This window comes from Ziziphus jujuba, chromosome 7 (assembly GCF_031755915.1).
Source record: "Ziziphus jujuba cultivar Dongzao chromosome 7, ASM3175591v1".
Lineage (NCBI taxonomy): Eukaryota > Viridiplantae > Streptophyta > Magnoliopsida > Rosales > Rhamnaceae > Ziziphus > Ziziphus jujuba.
This window is the reverse complement of record NC_083385.1, coordinates 4,965,985-4,989,905: the sequence shown is the minus strand read 5'-3', so window position 1 is coordinate 4,989,905 and position 23,921 is coordinate 4,965,985. Positions and strand designations below refer to the sequence as shown.

General features: G+C 32.8%; 3 protein-coding genes across 4 annotated transcripts; all 3 read right to left on the bottom strand.

Annotated features, from left to right (window-relative positions):
• Positions 1-16,247: 16,247 nt before the first annotated feature.
• On the bottom strand, positions 16,248-17,276 carry LOC107422650 (uncharacterized). The gene is made up of 3 exons (XM_016032125.2): positions 17,208-17,276; positions 16,835-17,060; positions 16,248-16,426 (listed from the first exon to the last, which is right to left on the bottom strand). Exons 1-3 carry the CDS (start codon positions 17,274-17,276, stop codon positions 16,248-16,250), a joined length of 474 nt encoding a protein of 157 aa, XP_015887611.2.
• Positions 17,277-17,977: 701 nt separating this feature from the next.
• On the bottom strand, positions 17,978-19,036 carry LOC107416922 (uncharacterized protein At2g29880-like). Its single transcript, XM_016025472.3, has 2 exons — positions 18,776-19,036; positions 17,978-18,631 (listed from the first exon to the last, which is right to left on the bottom strand). The coding sequence occupies exons 1-2, from the start codon at positions 19,034-19,036 to the stop codon at positions 17,978-17,980; spliced, it is 915 nt and encodes a 304-aa protein (XP_015880958.3).
• Positions 19,037-20,425: 1,389 nt separating this feature from the next.
• Positions 20,426-23,671, bottom strand: LOC107422651 (uncharacterized). Of its 2 annotated transcripts, XM_060818803.1 has the most exons (5): positions 23,498-23,671; positions 23,232-23,362; positions 21,635-21,710; positions 21,341-21,466; positions 20,426-21,004 (listed from the first exon to the last, which is right to left on the bottom strand). In XM_060818803.1, the coding sequence occupies exons 3-5, from the start codon at positions 21,644-21,646 to the stop codon at positions 20,516-20,518; spliced, it is 627 nt and encodes a 208-aa protein (XP_060674786.1). In that variant the 5' UTR covers positions 21,647-21,710; positions 23,232-23,362; positions 23,498-23,671; the 3' UTR covers positions 20,426-20,515. The 2 variants fall into 2 exon arrangements, with proteins under 2 accessions (XP_060674786.1, XP_015887612.3); XM_016032126.4 differs by lacking the exon at positions 21,635-21,710 and having other exon boundaries at positions 20,428-21,004; positions 23,498-23,669.
• Between the last annotated feature and the right edge of the window lie 250 nt (positions 23,672-23,921).

Genomic DNA, 23,921 nt, shown 5'->3' with positions numbered 1-23,921 from the left:
GGTGACCGCAATGGCTCGCCGAAGAAATCACTATTCCGACGAGTTCCAGGTTGCACCACCCACCTTTTCCCACTAATTCCGACCCCCTGAACTCAAATCCGGGGTCCTTTTCCTCCAATTCGCTGATGGTTTGGGAGAATCGAGGCTCTAAAGGCCGAGAGCTTTCCGGCCACCACCGGTCCGATCTTAGAAAAGTAAAACCGGATTCATAATCCCCGCCTCACAAGCTTCGATTGAATATATTGCTTGTAAATTTTGGTTCTCGTTTGTGTTCGCTCCCCCGGGTACCCCGTTGAGAATTTACCCGATTAAAATATTATTTTAATCGAAGTTGTGAAATGTTGATATTTTAGGTGCACGGGTGAGTAGGGGAGTTGATCCTGCGGAGGATCTTGACTGAGACACACTCTTGAGGTGAGTGACCCACCTTAAAAACTATTTTCGGGTGATGATTTATATTTATTGGGTGATATTTGAATATTTGGAAAATATATGTATGTGGTTGGAATTTTATAAAATTGGGTATTTATTTTATAATGTCAAATTTCGGATGTTTGGTCATATGCATACATATATATATTTTGATGTCATGATTGAATACTAGAGAAATTCAAAGAATTTATGATTTAAATTCTGGATTATTATTATTATTATTATTTTACCGAGAATTTTCATGTACAATCAAGGACTTATGAAGAGAAAATATATTTAAATATTTTTGTGAGCATTATATATTATTTTGGAGGAAAAAAAATTTGATTTAAAGGATTTGAAGAAAAATATTGGTATGATGGTACTTTATGTTTTAAAAAGGTAATTATGCATTTATAATGCGAGGTGGTTGATTTCATGGTTTTGAGTAAACCATATTTCTTTTCTATATTGATGATTTATGGTGAGAAATGCAAGGAATGTGGGATTGGAAATTTTTATAACTCCCACGGTAAATTTTGAAAATTTTTGGTAATAATAAGAATGGGCTATTGGTATTTATTTTATTTTAATTATTTTAGACGCACTTATGCAATACTGGTGTTCTGTACTGTACATGAGATTGTGATTAGCGCGCAGGTTTTAGTCTCCCGTGAGTTGTCTATGGACCTAAGGGCAGGTCGGTTTAGTATAGTGCACATAACTGCCCTCCTCCTAGGCCGGGATGATAGGTTTTAGCAGCGGTGCTGTCAGGACGCCGAAGCGACCGTATGCCGGTTCTCTCTTTAACCCCCGCCTGAGGGTGCTCGGGACGCTGAGTACCATAGGGCATCACTGGTATATAGTGTGTTGCGTCAGGCTGTTTTTGATTTGAATTTTTAAGCTTATTATTTAGAAATACTATTCAATTAAAATGGTTAATTTATTTAAATTTTACCATTTATTTCAAACAAATAATTTTTATGACATTTTTTTATATGATTTATTAATTGTTATTAAAAATTTACTTTATTCCGGATTATTTTTCTGAGTGCATTGGATTCCAAAAATTGTTGCATTTTATTGGTAATTATCGATTAAATATTTTCATATAAACTGTGGTGCTCTATATTATTATTTGCATGATTGTGTATTTTAAATGTTGATATTTCATTTATTTATTATTTAATGAATTATTTATTGGCTACCTTGATTTTGCGGAAATATAATTGCTGGGTTTTGTGAAATGTTTTAAAAAGGGAACCTTTCTAAATTGAGTGCAATGTGAGGGCTTTGAGAGGAAACTTTTCCTTTAAATTATTTCTATCACGTATATTATACCTTTTCTTGATAAATATTATTTAATGAGGTTGGTTATATATTATTAATATATTACCTTTGTTATTAACTCCTTACACTAGCCAAGGTCGCTCACTAAGATGATTAGCATCTCATATTTTTAAATTCCGTTCCCTTAGGTCCAGATTGGGAGACGTTGATCATCCGGAGCGAACTCGACGTTTCAGTTCATTGCCGAAAGTCCAAGAAGCATTTCTTCCCTTTTTCCTCTTCATCTTGTATTGCTTCATCTGTTATTGTATTAATTCCACATTTATTTGTATAATGCTCTGTAAACTGTATTGGACATTTAGTTATTAATTATGCACTGATTTACTGTTATTCATTTTGAAGTGCTGTAAATTTGTAGAATCAAATTGTAGTAATGTGGGAGGAATAAGGGGATGTTTCTAGAAGTGTGTTTTCAATGCAGGAAAATTGTGATAAGTCCAACCCTCAGGGGAGGTTCTGCCGGATTTTCCATTGGAAGGTCCGGTAGGGTTTCCCTAGGATCAGGGCTTGTCTAGGGTTCCGATGAGGAATTTTGGACGGGTCCTGACATACTTGATAGGGTGGAAATGAAAAAGCACATACAAAAACATTCATACATTTTATATATATATATATATATATGAATTTATGAAAACGTCACCTGAATTTTCTTTCATTTTATTCTGGGTTATGTGAAGTCCCACATCGGTTGAAAAGGGGAACAAAGCATGGTTTATAAACGTGTGGATACCTTTCGCTTGCAGACGCGTTTTAAACCCTTGAGAGCTGGGTTGTAAGAGGATTCCCCATGCCCAAAGAGGACAATATCTGCATGCGGCTCGTCTGGGCTGGGCTGTTACAGATCGTATCAGAGCTAGTACCCGGATCGGTGTGCCAACGAGGACGCTGGGCCCCAATGGGGGAGGATTGTGAAGTCCCACATCGGTTGGAAAGGGGAATGAAGCATGACTTATAAACGTGTAGATATCTTTCCCTTGCAGACGCGTTTTAAACCCTTGAGAGTTGGGTTGTAAGAGGATTTTCCAGGCCCAAAGAGGACAATATCTGCATACAGGTGGTCTGGGCTGGGCTATTACAGTTATGTCTCGTATTCATAGCTTGTATTGAGCACAAATTGGTGGAATGGCTGATCCATCAACTAAACATAAGAAAACTGATAACCATAAACCTTCTCCAGATCCATTCCCTTTCGGATAAAACCTTAAATTCCTAGAACCAATATCAATAAAGATACAAAATTAATATAAGTTTAGCAATATTATAGATTTCAAAAACAACGATTAGGTTAAAATGAAAATAAAATTAAAAAAAAAAGAAAGAAAAAGATCTACAAAGTATTGCGTACCACTTCCTCCCTCGAACAGTAAAAACTTAATGTAGAGAACTTTTCAAGGATCCAAGTGCAGCCTTCATTAACAGGTTCATTCACCATGCAAATGGATTCCCATTTGTGAGTGTGGTTTATGAGACGAACCTCAGCCCCAAACACGCAGCGATCTTCAACCAGATACCCATGCCAAGAATTATTAAAAGTTTCAAGACAAATTAATTTTGCAATACCCCATTCCTTCTTCATCTCATAGAAACGGTTCACTGTGGCATTGGCATCAACATGTTTCGCATCAATTTTTCATTTGTAATTGATGCCTTTTGCAAGAATATGTAAATAACAACAAGGTATGATGGAATATATATATATATATATATACGCACATTATACGCACCATGAACTGTCAGGTAATTGTCACGCATTTGGTCATAAATGAAAAACTTAAAATTGGCCAAAGCCTCCCAGCCATCAGGATAAGTGTCTGTCTTCTCAATTGCTAAATAGAGAGAGATGTAATTATTGTTTTCCTTTCCCTTTCCTTTTGGATATAGAGACAATTTCCTGCAACATACACAAATATACACTGACATACAAATATGGGTTTTAGTAATTAAACAAATCTCATACTTGAAAGATCCTATAAAATTACCATTTATGTCCTCCACTCTCAAAACAACCCAGAATCATACTTGGCTCCTTTCCCTGCTAGCAAGGAGTGGTATTGTATTTTCATCATGTAGTGAGTTGGGGGAAGATCCCTTTTGGATCTTGAGATTGAACTTTCTGCAACGTGCACAGTGCCAACAAATTAACAAATTAAAATACTTGTAAAAACTAACAAATTCAGACAAACTAAGCATATTTAATCCCTCAATAGTCATAAAAGCTTAAACTTTCAAGAATCAATTTTGAGTCTGGGGACGATAAATTACCTGTATTTCCCATTGTTGCTAGTCATACAAAACCAAAGTCATACAAATGGTGACAGAAGGACTACTAGGGCATAACTACTTCGGAATGGGGCAAATGTCTATGCGTTTGTGGACTACTGGGCTGGGCCTAACATTTATAGTCCCTAAAATTTATCTCTTTTTTTTTTTTTTTTTTAAATAATTAAATATTTATTTTTATAGTCCCTAAAAATTTCTCTCATTCTTTTAATAATTAAAATTTCTATCAATTACTATCACTAGCCAGAATCAGGTATATGGAAATATATAATTAAATTATCAAAAACTAATATTGCCAAGTCAGTTTTTTGTTTTGTTCATAACATTATCCATGGTTATAATTTCATAAAGATGTGATGTAAGTAGGTTGATTTTTAATTGTATGTTTATCACTTATTAAGCAATGAGATATTGACGTATTGTTCCGTCCATTTATCAAATTAATAATACAAAATTTCATGAATATAAAAAAGTTGACAATTGATAAAATTTCTCGGTGCATAGAAATAATAATAATAATAATAATAATAATAATAATAATAAATTATTAAATAAATTAATAAATTGAAAAAAAAAAAAAAAAAAAACCCACCAGGAGTAAGATAAGCATAACCATCTTTAGAAGCAGCCTGAACCAGGCTTATTTCGGTATTGCCACACTTTTGAAAAGATTGTTGTAAACCTATTAACGATAAACATCTCATAAAGAATAAATATTATTACTATTAGTGTCTTGTTTCAACTATTCAGTTTGGTATATAATTTTTTTTTTCTTTAAAAATATTTGGATATGAAAGTTAATTTGTATAAGGTAAATCTAAAAGCGCAAAGAAAAATGAAAACAAGAAATTCAAATTCAAATGTTTTAAACCTTAAAAAAAGGAGTCAATAATAATCCTATAGCAGAATTCTTTACGCTAGACAATAGCAATGCCAAAGTTGATATAGTTAATTAATCTCAAGAATCTCAGACATCTACGGTGACATGTATGCGGCAACCTTTGCCATGACACTTGCGGCAGCCTTTCCCACGACATTTCGACCGTGAGCGTGGACAGTTGCATCCTGCAACCCCTTTCCGACCACATTGCACACAACCTCTGGACTCCAAGCATTCTTGATGCATTTTCCGACAACCTTTACACTCAAGATTTTTGCAATCTTTAAGCATTTCCACTGCCTCTGCGATCTCTTGCATTCCCTCACCAAGCTGTTCCATTGCTCGACCGAATTGCTCCACTCTTTGAGTAAACTTTTCCATGCCACTTACGAAACCCTCCAACGACCAGTCATTGTAAGAGACCCAGTCACCGAAAACTACTAGAGCATCCACCACTCTTCGTCTGAACATAGCGGTGATAGCCTGAATATATGTATCTCGAGGCTGGTCAAAACAATGAAATATATGTTACGGTTTTGTCAACCGCTTGTTGCCCTATATATACAATGGCAATGTTGCTAAGCTAGATAAAATTTTTTGTTTGCGATGTAGTTTTTTCACGTCGAAAAGATATTCCCAGGATAAAAGTGATATTCTATTATATTGAATATTCAAATACTGCCAGTAATGAAACAAATATATATGTGTGTGCGTGTGTAAGAAATTAGGATCATTTAGTGCACCTTAAACTTATCATATTCATGAAGGAAAAGACTATTCAAATAAGCTCACTATTCAAATTGACGTCATATATTATACACAACCTGATATCAAAAGATGGCGGGCTAAAGAAGTTCAAAGAATCGATAGAATATCAAAGTATAAATATATATGTCTTGCACTTTATGAACCAGAATGAAAAGATACTTGATCCGATTAAAAACACAATTTAATTATCCAAAAACGAAGCCATCAATTATGATATTGTTGCCCACATGATCTAGAAATATACATACATACAAATATATATATATATATATATATATGTAAATATAGCATGTCGATATAAACGTAAGGGGAAGAACTTTACCGTATAGAGGGTAAGGAATTTAGCTTGAATTGTTAAAGTATCTTTAAAAATATACCGATCCAGATCCTTCAGCTTTATGAACTTTGAGAAACCACACCCAAGACCACCAGCACGGAATTTACACTCACCTGCAAGTAAAATGATTGGCGGGTAAAACTTATTCCTTTCCAATGTTGAAATAATAAATTTTGTTATTACCTTAGAGGAATGTTCACCTATGTATGTAGAGTGAAAATGAGAAAGCACATCGCAAAATACATATATATATATATATATATAAACTTATACAAGCCACCTGAAGTTTCATCTTTTTTTTTATGCCCGACTATGTCCTGTATTTGCAGCTTGAAATTAGCCAAAACTGGTGTACTGCTTTGCCAATCATCAACTAGATGTAAGAAAATTGATAACCATAAACCATCTCCAGAATCCCCTTTTGGATAAACCTTTAAAATCCTACCATCAATATCAATAAAAATATAAAAATAGTAGTTTAGTAATATACAGATTTCAAAAACATAGGAAAGTAAAAAAGAACGGAAAATATATATTACATAGTACATACCAATTCTTCCCTCCAACTCTAAAAACGTTAGACTCATAAGCGTAGTTATGTAACGTAGAGAACTTTTCAAGTTTCCAGGTGAAAAGACCATTAACATTCATTATGTAAACAGGTTCTTTCACCGTCAAAAGATGTTCCTTCACCACAGAAACAGTTCTGATAACAGCTCCCTCTACCACAGCTGTAGAAACAGGTTCCTTCACCATGGAAACGGGTTTGGAAGCTGGTTCTTTCAACATAGAAACGGGTTTGGAAACAGGTTCCTTCGCCATGGAAACAGGATTGGAAATTGTCTCTTTCACCACAGAAACAGGTTTGGAAACTGGTTCCTTCACCATGGAAACAAATTCTTTCACCATGAAAGGAGTCTCCTTCACCATTGAAACAGATTCCAATTTGCAAGTGCGGTCTATGACACAAATCTCTGCGCCGAACACGCAGCAATCATCAACAAGATACCCATTACAGGGATTACCAAAAGCTTCCATAGAAATTAATTCTTGAAAACCCCATTCCTTCTTCATCTCAGAGAAACGATTCACTGTACCAATGGGATCTGCATGAATTGGGTTTGTGATTAATGAATGCCATTATATTTGAATAAGTAACTAGCAAACCAGAAAAATAAAGACTAGAGAGAAATATATTTATGCATATATCACCATGAATTGTGAGGTAATTGTCGCGCACTTGATCATAAACAAACAACTTAAAATTGGCAAAAACCTCCCAGCCAGCAGGAAAAGTGGCTGTCTCCTCTATTGATAAGTAGAGTGAGATGTAATTATTCTGACTCGCTCCTTTTCCGTTTGGATACAGAGACAATTTCCTACCCAAATACACAAACAACAATTAAAAGGAGAGTAGAATACAAGAGAATGTTTCAGTTAACTAAGAGAATTAAACACACCCACCATCTATGACCTCCACTTTCAAATAAACCAGAATCAAACTTTGATTCTGGCCCTGTTAGCATTGACCCTGTTAGCATGGAGAAGGGTTTTATTCTCATCAAGTAGTGTGCTGGAGGAAGATCCCTTTTGCATCTTGAGATTGAGGAGCTTTCTGAGCCGTATGTTCACAACTCCAACATCAAATTAACAAAATCTAAATATTTACTTGTAAAACTAACAAATTTATACCCAAAAAAAAAATGTACATGTATAATCCGCCATAGTCATGAAGCTTAAAATTTTGGAGTATAAATTTTAAGTTTGGTGAATAGGAAAAATTACCTGTATTTCCCATTGTTGCTGGCGAACGAAAACGAAAAGCTATTTTCCTGCGAAGGAAACAGAATGTAATTTTCTTCCCCTGCGATTTAGACAACGGAGATAGAAAAGCCAAGAACAAAGCTAATACTATGGCAGAGCTACTTGGGTATCAAGCAAGGCCGGCCGATTCTGAATTCTGATATTTGTTTGATGGACCGGGCTTAACTTTTTATTTTTATTTTTATTTTTATTTTTGGATAAGTTTTGTTTATCAATTTAATTACGAAGAAAAACTAATATAACTGCCATTTAATTTTCCAATAATTACTAAATTTTTAAAAAAAATTGATTGAACAAGTTCATGACAAATTCTCTAAATCTGTTTATTGATATTCTATGCTATTATTATCCGTTGTTATAATTTCAAGTAAAAAGAAGTGTACTTGTGTAACTCTTTTAATTGTATGTTTATCACCTTATCCACTAATGAAATATTTTCCCCTCCATTTATCAAAAAAATAATAATAATGGAAAATTCATGCTTTATGAAAATTTTGATAAATTTAATTTTTGATATTTGACAATTTTATTGTTCGTGTACAAGTCAAAATCAGGCGTCATGCAAGAATGATCCTTTAGCCATTGGAATCATGAATTTCAAAAAAAAAAAAAAAAAAAAATGCATAACCAACACCCATAGAAGCAGCCTGACGGTTTACGCCATCAAAATTATATATATATTTTTTTGAAGTTACTGAATGAAGTTTATTGAAAAAAAAAGTTACTAAATAAAGGTTTATAAAATAATATAATAATAATAAAAGTACTGTATAAAGCCCTATTTAGCAACTTCCAACAATAAGTATTCTTTTTCAAAAAAAAAATAAATAAATAACCTTTAACAATTTTATTTCAAAAAAAATAATAATCTCTAATAATTTCAAAAAAAATAAAAACATGAATAATCAAGTCTTTTTGTAATAAGAACACCATACACACCAAAGAAGTCTTTCTTTAATATCTAATTATTTTTATTTTTATTATTGTAATTCAAACTAATAAGTTTTTTTTTGGATAATATTTGAGTAATAAGTTACATATATTTTTCATTTACATATATATGGTTGGAGTTCTGTGTGAGATCCCACATCGGTTGGAAAGGGGAACAAAGCATGTTTTATAAGAGTGTGTGGATATCTTTCCCTTGAGAGGCCTTTCTGTCAGAGAACGTATAACCGTCAGGATTGGGCTCACCACCTAGCTTCCAAAGCGGACAATATCTTGGTTGGGCCTGGGAGGCCCGGCCAGTTGGACTGGCAGGTGAAGGAGTGGGACCCTAACCATTAAGAGGCCTTTTAAAACCGTACGGACTGGGCCCAAAGCAAACAATATCTCATGCGGATGGACTGGACAGTGAAGGGATGCGAATATGCCTAAACCCGCTCAACTGACAATCCGCTGAGATGTCGACCCGATACAGATGAAGACCGGACCGATCACTAGGGCTCAAGCTAAGAAGTTTAAGGACAACTTGATGCCTTTATCCAAGGAGTAATTCATATTGAAAAGCCCTTGTCCATACCCGAAGATTTAAGACCTATTTTGAGCATACAAGTGGTGGAAGCCGGTACGGATCCGGGTAGCAGTTTTGGTGCAATTGTGAAGCTTGGGAAGCATGAAATGGTTCCAATGTTTTATGAATTCAAGGGCAATGTGTGGGACTCCATAATAAGCTTATTTGGCATCCTAAAAAGCATATATAAGCTGATTTGGAGCTCAAAGAGGTTAAAAATTTGTCAAAGTCAACTTAGTCAAAAAGCTAGTATTTTAGTTTCCTAATTTGATTCTACTTTTTGTTTTAGGAAATTACCATTATTTTTTGGTTTTCATTTATTTAGTTTCAGGAGAAATAAGTTTAAGAAAGTTATTATTTTATTATTTTCATTGTAAATTAATTAATTCCTAATTCAAAATAAAGGAATTAATTAATCCAAATTGCATTAGGAAAGGAGTGAGAATTTCAACTACCATAGAAAACCACTTTGTATGGTCGGTTTTCCCTTTGTTTTTTAGAGTTTATTTTGTGACTTTGTAGCCTATTTATAGATTTATTTTTCAATAAGAATTAAGCTTGAATTTTATATAGAAAACTGTTTGTGAGATTGAATTCTCTTTGTTCTCCTTGAACACCTAAAACACCATTAGTGAATGAGTGTTTTAGTTTTACTTATCAATAGGCCTTCCATCACCTATTGTGGCATCTTTATTATATACCAAGGTTTCTAATCACAGGTTGGTTAAAGGTCAATGTGACCATTAGAATTTGAACATAATTAGATCCGGGCTAATATAATACGGGTTTAGGCACAGGTCATCCTATGTTCGTATCATTTGGTATCAGAGCCAAATTTTGTTCAGGTTTGATCTATCTTTATTTGCTTTATTTGTTTTTGTGTTATTGTACAATTTTAGCATTAGGTTAAGGTTGCATCCATCTCATACACGTTTTGCATATTTAAAAAAAAAAAAAATTCATTCCTAGTTGAATTAGGATTTCCTAGTTTTATCGTATTTTTGTTTCCTAGTTTATTGGTTGTCTTTTATCATTGTTCTTGTTAATTTGGTTTTTGTTGATTTCTCTTTACTGTTTTAATCTTCAATATTTGCATTCATATAACTAAAAAAAAAGAAAAAAGAAAAAAAATTCGAACAGATATTAAAAGAAAAAAAAAAAAAGAAAAAACTGCACTTTTGTTTTTGTTGGAGGCCATGGGTTTGGTGGATTTTTGGTGTGGAATTGCAATTTTTAGTGTTGATATTTGCTACTGCATTTTTTTTATGATCTGTGAGTGAAAAAAAACAAAAAATAAAAAAAAATAATAATAATAAAGAAGAAGAAGAGGAAAAAGCCAAATAAAAAAATTTCGGTTTGTTGGAGTTTGATTTGTTTGCTGGAAATTTGTTGGAGCTGCTGGTTTATTGATTATTTATTCAATATTTGAGTTGCTGCAGAATTATTTTTGCTGCTGTATATTTGGAATTTTGGGTGCTTAAATTATTGGATTAAAATTAGTTAGAGGATTTGATACAAAACTTGAATTACAAGAACAACAACCAACACTATTCTATATTTTTGTTCGATTTGATTCTTGTTTGAGTTTGAAATTCTTTTTCCTAAATTTTGTTCTTGAATCCTTAATCTCTTACCATCTGGTCCAGTTCTTAAAAATTCCAAAATTTTCTCATTGATCTGCCTTATTTTGCTTAGAAAACCCGAAAACTAGGATTTGTTAATACATTTGGTATTGCTTTCTTTTTGCTACTATTTTGTTGATATTGTGGGTGTTTTAATTAGAACTTTGAGATAATTCATTGAGTGGAAAAAGGTAAGAGTGTGTGAGCTTAAAAGAGTGTAAAAGCCGAAACTAGTGTGAAAACACAAGTGTCGAGACCTTGTTTGAGTGAAACATATGAGGGAGTGAATTTGGTAAGGTCTTATTTTATTTTTGCATTGTTTATACTAACATGGCAGATTCAAGGGTGAGAAGAGGAGATCCACCTTTAAGATTTAATGAAGAAGAATCCGTAGGATTCCATGGCGGTTCCTGAGCTTCGGGGAGTGGTGAACAAACGGACATGAGGGCTGTCTTGGAGCAAATACAACAGATGAATACTCAATTTGACCATTTAAATCAAAGGATGAACATGTTAGAAACATCCCAAGGAGTGCCAAATATAAGGTTAGATGCTCATGGAGGTTGAGGTCGAGGAGGCTGAGGGCGATCAAGAGAGGAATTCGAAGGAAGTAACTATGGAGATGACTTGGATGAGGGGTTTGATGAAATTTTTGAACCTCAAGAAAAGCTAATCCATGGCAGACCAGTAAAAATTGAAGATGATGATCTAGGAAGTATCAAGATAAACATTCTACTTTCATGGGAAAAAGTGATTTGGAAGCATATTTGGAATGGGAGGAGAAAATGGAGATGATTTTCAATTGTCATAATTATTCAGAGGCCAAGAAGGTGAAGTTGGTAGCAATGGAGTTTGGTCACTATGCACTCCAATGGTGGACCAATGAGCAAAACACCCAAAGGAGAGTTGGTGATGACATGATCACTAAATGGCGACAAATGAAAGGAGCCATGAGGAAGCGGTTCATACCATCACATTATCATAGGTTGCTGCATCAAAGGCTTCAATCCCTATCTCAAGGACGTAGGTCCGCAGAGGATTATTACAAGGACATGGAGATGCTTATGATGAGGTTAAACATGAAGGAGGATAGAGAAGCAACCATGGCAAGGTTTCTTGGTGGTTTGAATCGTAAGATAACCAATCAACTAGAATTGCAACAATATGTGGAACTAGAGGAGATGTTGCATGTGGCTATTAAATTGGAGCATCAATTCAAGAGGAGGGGTGTAGGCTCATGGTTTGGAGGGGTTTCAAACAGCGAGTGGATAAATTCAACTAGTTGGAGAAGCAATTCCATGTTCGAGCCAAGGATAAAACCGAATCAAGGTGAAGGGAGTGTTATTCGGCCAAGGAAAGATAATCAAGCCGACCTTGTGCAAACACATAAATCTGAAGGTAAATCTAATCCTAAACATTCAAGGACTAGAGATATTGTTTGCTTTAAGTGCCAAGGTCGAGGACATATTGTCAACCGATGCCCAAACCGAAGAATCATGGTGTTAAAGGACAATGGTAAGTTGGAGTCCGATAGTGATGAAGCTGAAATTGAGACCGTGCATGAAGAGGAAGGAATTGAGGATGAAGCCGAAACCCTAAAGGTTTCAAATTCTGAATTGAGCTTGGTGGCAAGGAGAATGTTGAGTGTTTACAAGGATGAGGATCAAGTTCAAATAGAAAACATCTTCCATACCCGAGGTAAAATTCAAGGTAATGTATGTAGTATGATAATTAATAACAGAAGTTGTAGTAATGTAATTAGTAATGTGGTAGTTGATAAATTAGGATTAACAACTGTTAAACATCCCAAACCATATAGATTACAATGGCTTAATGATAGCGGTGAGATAAAAGTAAATAAACAAGCCAAAGTAAAATTCAGCATTGATACATATGTAGATGTTGTATTGTGTGATGTTGTTCCTATGCATGTGGATCATATTTTGTTAGGTAGGCAATGGCAATTTGATAGAGATGCTATTCATTATGGTAGAGAGAATAATATTGTTTTTAGATTTAAAGGTAAAAAGGTCAAGCTGGAGGCATTAACTCCTAAAGAGGTGTACAAAGATCAAATTCAAATACAACAAAAGAGGATGGTCGAACAACTCAAGGAAAGGACTAGTATGGCCTCCACGGCAACAACACCCATCCAAGGAGTCCAAGACATGCAAGACCAACCAGGTAAGTGTTCTAAAACCCAAATTGAGTGGAAAAACCAAGAGAAGGCCCAGTGAAAAAAAAATGAGAAACCCGAGAGCTATAGCAAGAAACCCGTGAGTGAGGAAAAGTGTGTTGTGGCCGAGAGAGAGAGAGAGGGGGAAAGAAAGGAAAGAAAGGAAAGAAAGAAAGAATAAAAATATTCATTTGAGTTTTGGAGATGTAAATAAAGTTATCTTGAGTAAGAAACCATTGCTGGTCATGAATTTTAAAGATACTTATTTAAAGATGTTTTTTATGCATAGAACTTTATCTGCATTGTTGAAAGCTTTACTTAGTGGAAATTTGAAAATTTGGAAAAGATTATATTCTAATATTAAAAAGTTTAATGAACTTGTATTTTTAGTATTTGTTGTGATAGTGTTTGACCCAGGAGATTGGTTTTGGTTTTAACCAAGGAATGAGAGGATTCCCGAACAAAGAAAGTCCAAGCTTATGCCGCGAGAAGATGGATATTTTCAAGTTTTGGAAAGGATCAATGAAAATGCCTACAAGCTTGATTTACCGGGTGAGTATAATATGAGTGCTACATTTAATGTTACTGATTTGTCTCCTTTTATTGCAGATGATGACTCTGATTTGAGGGCAAATCCTTTTCAAGAGGAGGGGAATGATGCAAATCCACCCGAATCCGCTCAACCGACAACCCATTGGGGTGCCGACCCAATACAGATGAAGACCGGGCCGATCACTAGGGCTCAAGCTAAGAAGTTTAAGAAAAATCTTGATGTATTTATCTAGAGAGTAATTCATATTCAAAAGTGCTTGTCCATACCTGAAGATTTAAAACCTATCTTGAATTTACAGGTGGTAGAAGCCGGTAAAGGCCCAAGTAGCGGTTTTGGTGCAATTATGGAGGCTGGGAAGCATGAAATGATTCCAATGTTTTATGGATTCAATAAATATGTCTAATAGGACATGGAATCAAGTCAAATAAGCTTCAAAGTCATCCAAAAGGGGTTGTACGGACAGTTAGTAAATTTGGCCTGTTTTCGCTGTATGTTGTGCTGGCTTTACTGTATTGTACTAAGTTGACTTTTTCTCTTTCCTCCAAGTAAGGGAAACATGTGGGACTCCATAATAAGCTTATTTGGCATCCTAAAAAGCATATATAAGCTGATTTGGAGCTAAAAGAGGTTAACGATTGGTCAAAGTCAACTTAGTCAAAAAGCTAATATTTTAGTTTTCTAATTTAATTCTACTTTTTGTTTTAGGAAATTTCCATTATTTTTTTGTTTTCATTTACTTATTTTCTGGAGAAATAAGTTTAGGAAAGTTATTATTTTATTATTTTCATTGTAAATTAATTAATTCCTAATTCAAAATAAAAGAATTAACTAATCCAAATTACATTAGGAAAGGAGTGAGAATTTCGGCCACCATATGAAACCACTTTGTATGGTCGGTTTTCCCTTTGTTTTTTAGGGTTTATTTTATGACTTTGTAGCCTATTTAAAGGCTTATTTTTCAATAAGAATTAAGCTTGAATTTTATACAGAAAACTATTTGTGAGATTGAATTCTCTTTATTCTCTTTGAACACCTAAATCATCATTAGTGAATGAGTGTTTTAGTTTGACTTATCAATAGGCTTTCCATCACCTATTGTGGCATTTTCATTATATACCAATGTTTCTAATCACAGGTTGGTTAAGGGTCAAGGTGACCATTAGAACTTGAACATAATTAGATTCGGGCTAATATAATACGAGGTTTAGGTACAGGTCGTCCTAGGTTCGTATCAGAAAGGGTAGGATCCTAACCATTAAGAGATCTTTTAAAACCGTATGGGCTGGACTGCTACACTCTATTTCCATCGGTTAGAAGTGTTGAAGTATATGCTAAATTTTGTGAACTTCCGATTGGGCGCCTCTTTTCTAACTTTTTAAATTTGCAATTTGCAATTCTAAAGAGTTTATTTTCATTTTTTCTTTCTACTTTTTTTTTTTTTTTTGTGTGTTCGGTTAATCTTTATAATACATATTGCCTCTTTATTACACCTAAAAAAAAAAGTTCAATTTCTTTTTATCCTAAGTCTATGTAATATCTTCTCATATAAAAATTGTGTAAAAAATATAAGTTTCATTGGTCTTTATCTAAAAATATGATTATAAATTTTATTTTGACATAGAATTACTATTCTATTAGTTTTATTGTTAAACTTTTGAAAAAAAAAATATTGTAAAACATAATTGTTCAGCTAATTATCATATGAATAAAATATTATAATTATTCATTAATATAAAAAAAATTTCTATTAACAATATTTTTTTATATTAGAAACATGTTATATATCGCACTCTTAATTGCTTATTTTACTTTTTAGTTTCCTATATAATTCTTTTCTTTAAAAATATTATGATTGGAAAGGTAAATTATATGAGGAAAATCTAAAAGATAAAAATTAAAATAAAAAATAATAATAATAATAAACTTCAACGTTTCGCACCTTAAAGGAGACAATAGCAATCCCTATTTACCAGCTGCAATAACAATGCATAAAGTTTGTAGAAGTTTGTGTACTTGGGAGACATTTAGACGGTGTATTCAATTAAGAATTTAATGGATTTTAAAAGAGTTAAAATGTTTGATGAAATTAATGGATTTACTTAGAATTCAACAAACTCTACATGGATTTTATCACAATTCTATATGGAATTTAATGGAGTTTATGAAACTTATATTATAGACTTTAATAGATTTTGATAGAATTCTAATGATTTTAAATATTTTTAAATAATTTATTTTACTATTTTGGTGAATAATATCATTTATTCTATACTATAAGCATAGTTTTTTTTTTTTTAATCATACCATTTGCATTGTTGAACATTTATGATATCGAACAAATTAACAAATATTAACAAATAGGCAAACAACATATACATGAATATTAAACTTTAATAAGATTATCCTTAAAATATTTTTTAAAAAAATATTGTCAAGATAAATTAAAATAAAATTAGATAAATATATCAAATAGTCTTATATCATCTCTATTGTTATTTTTATTGTATGCAAAATTTTATTTAAAAAAAAAAACTCATTGCTCATTACTTTCATTTCTTGCATTTTGGGCATCCACCCACATATTTGAAGCCATTGTAGTTCTCCATTCATTAGCATTCTCTCGTTGTTGCTCTTGACTTTCAAACAGTTCTTCAAAATTATTTTCTTCAGTTTCTTGTATTAATAACAATGATGGAGATTCATCATTTGGCTCTATAGGAAACTCATCAGAGCGACATTCCTTGTGAAGAAAATTATGCAATCCTGCACAAGCTAAAACTAGCTCTGCTTGTGTTTTAAATGGAAATGGAGGTGCAGACTTAAAAATTGTGAATCTAGATTTGAATATACCAAATATCCTCTCAATTACGTTTCTTAAAGAAGAGTGACGGAGATTGAACAATTCAACTGAAGTTTCGGAATGACGACCTGGATTAGAAAAATCTTGCAAATGGTATCGAACCCTTCTAAATGGAGCTAAAAATTGTCGACGATTTGGAAATTCACAATCCACAAGAAAATATTTACCTAAAAATATAAGATATTAATATTAATTCATAAATATTATTTTGTAAAAATTAGTACATATTGAAAAATATATATAATAAAAAAAATATATACCTTGTGGCACTTTAAGTCTATTCCTCCTTGATAAAGCATCATGTAGCAATTTTGAATCATGAGTCGAACCCTCCCATCCACTAAGCACGTATATGAACTCCAAATCAAAGTTACAAGCTGCTAATACATTTTGTGAAATTTTTCCATGGCGATTACGATAGCTACTTACACCACGACCCTTTACTGTTGCTGGTATATGTGTGCCATCAATAGCTCCAATACAATCCTAAAAGAAATAATAAATTTTATAACTAACATAAAACATAAGGTGTTCTGAATAATAATTACAACACTAATAATAACAAAACTATAACAATAATGACAATAATTATTATTACTAAAAAAATAAATAGGTAAAACATTCATTACTTACCTTGAAGTAAGGGTAAAATCTTGTATGTTCTCTTATTTTACTTGGCACTGTAGATTTTGGTTTAACCATCATATTTGGTGCTATTGTGTTCAAAGCCCTCAAAACTTTGTTGAAGTTTTTGCTCATTGTGAAATGTAATAGACTAAATGTTTGACGAGTCATACGATAGTGAGAATTTTGTCCTATAATAAGTAAAAATGTTGCAAGCATTTCTTCAATGCAAATGAATCTTGTATCTTGTAAATATATTTTTTCTCTAATAATTTTACATAACTTCAAAAACACATTAGGATACATCCTATAGAGTTGCCGAAAATGTTGAGGATCTTCTTTCAATACTTTATGAATATAATTATACCCTTTAGGAGTGATTGGTCATCAAGCCAGTGGACGTTTGATATATTCATCACATATGCTAATCATTAGTGCATCTAATACCTCAAGTATTGCTTAAATTGCCAACAATATTAATTTAATGGTTTCATAAAATTCTTCATCTTCTTGTGTATCTCTCTCTCTCAATTCTTCCCGTTCCATTTTCTCTATTAATCTAAGACATAACATCAAATATTATTAGAAAATATGAAATGTCATAAAAAATAATAATATCAGGAAGAGAAAAAAAAAACTCTTTAATGAAAAATTCAATTCAATACAAATTGAACAATAAAGCAAATGAAAAAATTCATTAAACAAACTAGAGAGAAAAATATATCAAAACTAAAAACCTATTTCATAAAATAGTTATAGCTAAATATATGTTTTAACACTCATTCCATATTAAATGATATCCATTCTGAGCGCTCTTCAGGTAACATCTTCAAGAATGCATCTTTAACTCCCATTTTCTGAATCAATGCAAGTGCTTTATAGCGACCAATGCTATCTAAATTTGGAGTTTCCTTAATAGCATTCCAAATATCATTCTTTTTCTCCTTTTCACTAATTGCCTTTTCCCTTTTCTCCATTAGGTTATACATACCCCGAATTTCAGTGGCAATTTTTCCAATCGAGTCCAAACCATGAGAAAGTTTTTCTAGAAGATCAACTCGAGTGGCATTCTGATCAAATGGACGAGTATTCCCTTCATATTCATTTCTAGTTCGCTTTCTTTGAACAACATTTTCCATGGGAACTTCTAAATTTGGATCGAACTCTAACATTGATGGTTCATTATGTCCGGGTGAAGGTGCTTGGCATGATGGATCGAGTTGAGTTGGAACATATACCTCGTTAATCTCATCATATACATAGTCATCTATCCTACCATGTGTACTTTCATCTTGTCCATAAATTCTTGCATCTGTATCGTGTCCCAATCCAATAGAGTTTTTTCCAATGGCAGTTCCATTTCCAACAGTAATTTTTAAATCCTCAAAGTCAGCAAAAGTGTATGTTCGAAGATGTTTCTGGTTTGGATGAGACTGTAAAAAAAATAAAACAAAATAAAATAGATATAATATTTTGTTAACATATAAAAATACAAAAAAAAAAATATATCTATATATATAGATATATATAAGATATAATAATATAAAATACATTCTTATGAAAATTTATAACCTCACCTTAAAGTAATTATCCCATATTTCATCTGTGGCAGTGAATCTTTGTGTGGCTGCATCCCATCCAAAACCAGAGTTGAAACGCATGAGTTGAGAAAATATTTGATAACGCGTTTTAAACCATTTCAAGCGACTCTGATATTGAGTATAATTTTTATTACATCCAAGTGCTTCATTTAGCTTAGGAAGTATCTTACTTTCCATAGTTAGTTTGCTAAATACACCATTATTATCACGCCATCCACGATTGGCAGCATCAACCATCAGTTCCAACAACATATTACTCTCTTGTGAGGTCCATGTGTTAAATGCAGTTTTACCTTTTCATTGTGAATCTCCCATTATAACAATGAATATCTAAATATAAAGCCCATGAATAGTTGAATCACATTTATATATATATATATTATAAATTAAACATATAATAAACAAGATCAAATATTCACATTCTAACTCATCAAAATATAAAATCAGATTAAAAATATTTAATAAATCATATTAGATTCATAATGCATTTTAAAAGACTATTAACTACAACCATAAAATAATGTATTTTTCTAATTTTTTCTAATCATATATATATATATATATGCATGAACATGTAGTACTATAGCATAATATATATATTTTTGAGTGCAAGTAGGCAGTAATATTTTCGTAACAAATAATAATAATGATGGAACACTAAACATGGTCAGCCATTCACAGTGAAACAGAAACCAAAACACAACTTTTTGGAGAAGTGTGTTAAATTAGTACAAGAAGTATATATATATAACAATAATAATGATGGAATACCAAATCAGTCACTCATGGTGGAAACAGTAACCAAAGCACAAATTCTTAAGGAAGTGTGTTTAATTAAGTACAAGAAACTATATATATATATATATATATTATAATATAAATTTATTAATTGATAGAAAATTGTGTGGCTAACTTTTGACGTGCAACACTCATTGTGCCTAATCTACCAACTCTTTTTTTTTTTTTTTTCAAAGCTATATAAATTTATTAATTGATGGAAAATTGTGAGGCTAGCTTCTGACATACACTAGGGCTAAACATATATACAACATATATGAATACATTTACAATAGCAGATAGCAGATAACAGATACATTAACAGATACGTTCCTTAGAAATTTTCTCACTCTCTTTTTTTTTTTTTTTTTAACTCAAAACTTCTCACTTGAAATTCAAAACTTTCACAACATTGAAGGATAATGCGAAAAAAGCAGAAAAATTGAATCATACCCAAAAAATCAGATCAACCAAGGAAGCACGAGGAGAGAACCCACAGGAAAGATCATTGTTTTGGTTACCGTCAGTTCGCTAGTTTTGTTCAACTGTTCATCCAGCAAGTTGGGTTTGTCCGTCTGTTCTTTGTTCTATCTCAAAGCAGGATCTCACTCAATGTTTTGTGTTTTACAATCTGATGAAATCTTTCGGGTGGAGAGTGGATTTGTGAAAGGCTTGAGTATTTATACCTAATGTCTCAACATCCAATCAAATCCATCAATTTGTAAAATCCTTCTAAGTTAATGACTTTTTGAATACCAATAGATTTTTATGGACTTTTAAAAAGTCATAATTGAATAACATCAGATTTATATAGATTCTATAAAATTCTGAATTGAATACCCTAATATTTTAATGGATTCCATAAAAATCTTAATTGAATACCTTTGGACTTTTAAAATCTTTTGAAATCTATTAAATTCCTAATCGAATACACCTCCCTTAGTAATCCTTATTTACCAGCGGCAATAACAATGCCTTGAGTTTGTAAAAGTTTTGTGTACTACATCTCAAGAATGTGAGACATCTATAACATCTATGCTGACATGTATGCCACATCCTTTCCCACAACCTTGCGAATGCAAGCATAAACAGTTTCATCCTGCAAGCCCTGTCCGACAAATATTCCCACAACCTGATTTCCCACAAGCTTTCGTCTGCAAGCCTTTTCTGACAACATTTGCACTCAGGGTTGGTGCAATCTTTAAGCATTTGCACTCCCTCTGCGATCTCTTGCATTCCGATGTCGATCTGCTCCGCTGCTTGCTCGAATTGTGCCATTCTATGAACAAACTTTTCCACTTGACATGCAAACTCACCCATGACACGCACAGAACTCCCCAACCAGCCACCAAGAAACATTAGAGCATCCACCGATCTCTGTCTCACCATGGTCCATTGATAATTCGCAGCAACCACAGCGCATTGATCCTGGTCAAAACAATGAAATATATGTTATCAATTTTCTCACCTGCTAGTCACCCTATACATAACAGTAATGGTGCTAGCTAGATTAAAAATTTTGTTTTGGATGTATTTTTTCATGTCAAAAACACGTTTCCTTCACGTAAGTGATATTCTATCATCTTGAATATTCACATACTGACAAGAATGTAACAGATATAAGTAGAAGCAATTAAAATCATTTAGTGCATTCTTAAACTTAACATATTGTTCATACAAAAACAAATCCATAAAATATGATGTCACCCACATGATCCAAATATATATATATATATAGCATGTCCATATAAAGATATGGCGAACCTTCATAGGAGAGAGGGTAAGGAATTGAACTTCTGAAGCATCATTAACAATAAACTCTTCAAATCCTTCAGCTCCATAAACTTTGCAAACCCCAATCAAGACCACCAGCACTGAACCAACTCTCACCTGCAAGTAAAATAATTGAAAGGTGCGAATTATCACTTTCCAATATTGAAATAATAAATATTTTCGTTACCCAAGATGAATGTTCACACATGCATTAGAGTGGAAATGAGAAAGCATATGGCAAAATATGTAGATATATGTATGTATGCATGAATTTATAAAAGTCACCGGAATTTTCATCCTTTTTTTTTATTGTCCAGTATTTGTAGCTTGAAATTAGTTAAAGTTGGTGCAATGCCTTGCCCTTCATAAAAAAAAAAAAAAGTAAGAAAACAAATAACCATAAACCATCTCCAGATTCCTCTTTCGGGTAAACCTTTGAAGTCCTACAACCATTATAAAACGAAGTCGAAAAACAGTAGTTTAGTAACATACAGTTTACAGAAACATAGTTTGGTAAAAAAAGACCATAAAAGATATATTGCATGGTACATACCAATTCCTCTCTCCAAAAGTAAAAATTTAGATTCATGAACGTGGTTTTGTAATGTAGATAACTTTTCACGCTTCCAAGTGAAAATATAATTAACAGGCTTAACTATGGAAAGGGATTCCAATTTCTGACGCCAGTTTATAACACAAACTTCAGCCCCAAACACGCAGCAATCATGAGAAGATACCCATGCCTACAATCATTGAAAGGTTTCGAGAGAAACCAATTCTGAAATACCCCATTCCTTCTCCATCTCAGAGAAACGATTTACTGTGGCACTCGTATCAACATATTTAAAGAAATTTATTTGTCATTAATGCCATTATATTTACTATTTCCCTTTCCTTTTGGATAAAGGTAAAATTGCCTGCCACATACACAGAAAAAACTTAAAATATTCATTGGTGCACAGAGGGAATAATAGTTCTAAAAGTTTTTGAAAAGGTTTTAGTTTAATAGACCTCACTTGAGTATTCATTCCCCAAATGTTTTAATATCAGATTGTAATGTTTTTATGTCACTTTACAGGACTAATTTTTGGTTTTTTTGGCTATAAGTATTATCACAGCATCAAAAAATACATAGAGCAACTCAGGCAAATAGTTCTAACTACACATGCTTTTAACCACTATAACTATCCAACTAAGAAGAAAAATTACATTTTTTTGAATGGTGTCTGAACATGTTTTTTAATCATAAATCACTCTATTCCATATTTATACCATGCTAATGGTTCATCTTATTTCGAAAACTTGCTGTGTTTTCTGACCAAAAAGGATGAAATGTTTGGATTAGAAAAACAGAGCTTAGTGCCATTCTTGGAGGAGCAAGTTAGGAAGATACAAGAAGGTGGGAAGGTGTTGACAATGGACATAGAGAGGCTACCACTATCAGAGGACAACCGGTTTGAATTTGCGAATAAAACTGCAACCAAGGCCAACAAGCATGTAGAAAGCAACAGAGATGAGTATGAAAGTTAAAGCCATGCTCGCTAACCATCTAACTGATTCAGGTTTTTACAGACCAGAAGCCTAAGCAGAAACTAATCTTTTAAAGCCCAAACCCTCTTATTTAAAAGAAGAAATTACTTAGAGAATTGAATTCTTCATCTTTTAATAATCTAGTTCTGTGATTTTGTGTTTTTATTATCTATACTTGCTGGTTAGCCTCTGTTTGGTCTAACACCTGGATTATCGCAAAATGTAGCATCAATATTAAATTTATGAAACAGTGCAGTCAGATTATTATTATTATTATTATTATTATTTTAAACAATTTCCAGCGCATACACAAACAACAACTTAAATAAAAATAAATAAATAAAAAATTCACCATTTATGCCCTCCGTACTCGAACAAACCAGAGTCAAACTTCATTCTTGGCCAGTAAGCATGGAGTAGGACTGAATTTTCATCATGTAGCCAGCTGGTGACAGATCCCTTTTGCAGCTTGAGATTGAGGAGCTTCCTCAAATTAAACAAAATTCCAAATTATTCTTGGAAAAACTAATACATTCATACATATAATCAAACCTCCATAGCCAAAAATCTTGAAAAATTTTATGTATAAATTTTGAAATTGGAGGAGGGAAAACCTACCTTTGTTTCCCATTGTTGCTGACCGAAAGGTACTGACGACGATTGACTGTAATTTGTTCCCCTGTGAGTGTAGAAGACAGAGCGACTTGGAAGAGAAGCTATTGGACTACTGGAACAACAATTGGGCCCCTGGGTTACTGGACTCGAATCTCTCTCTCTCTCTCTCTCTCTCTCTCTCTCTCTCTCTCTCTCTCAATTCAAATTCAAATTTCTACCAATTACTACCACTTGCCGCCATTTAATTTTTCAATATTATAATCACTAGAATTTTAAATTTATGACAATGTCGTATATCGAATGTTTCTCCTTATTAATCTATTCTTTAGACACATCATATTTTTTTTTATTATTATTATCTTTAAATTTATCATTGATTTTCCATGTTTCTCTCATCCATAGCTATAATTTCAAATTTAAATATATG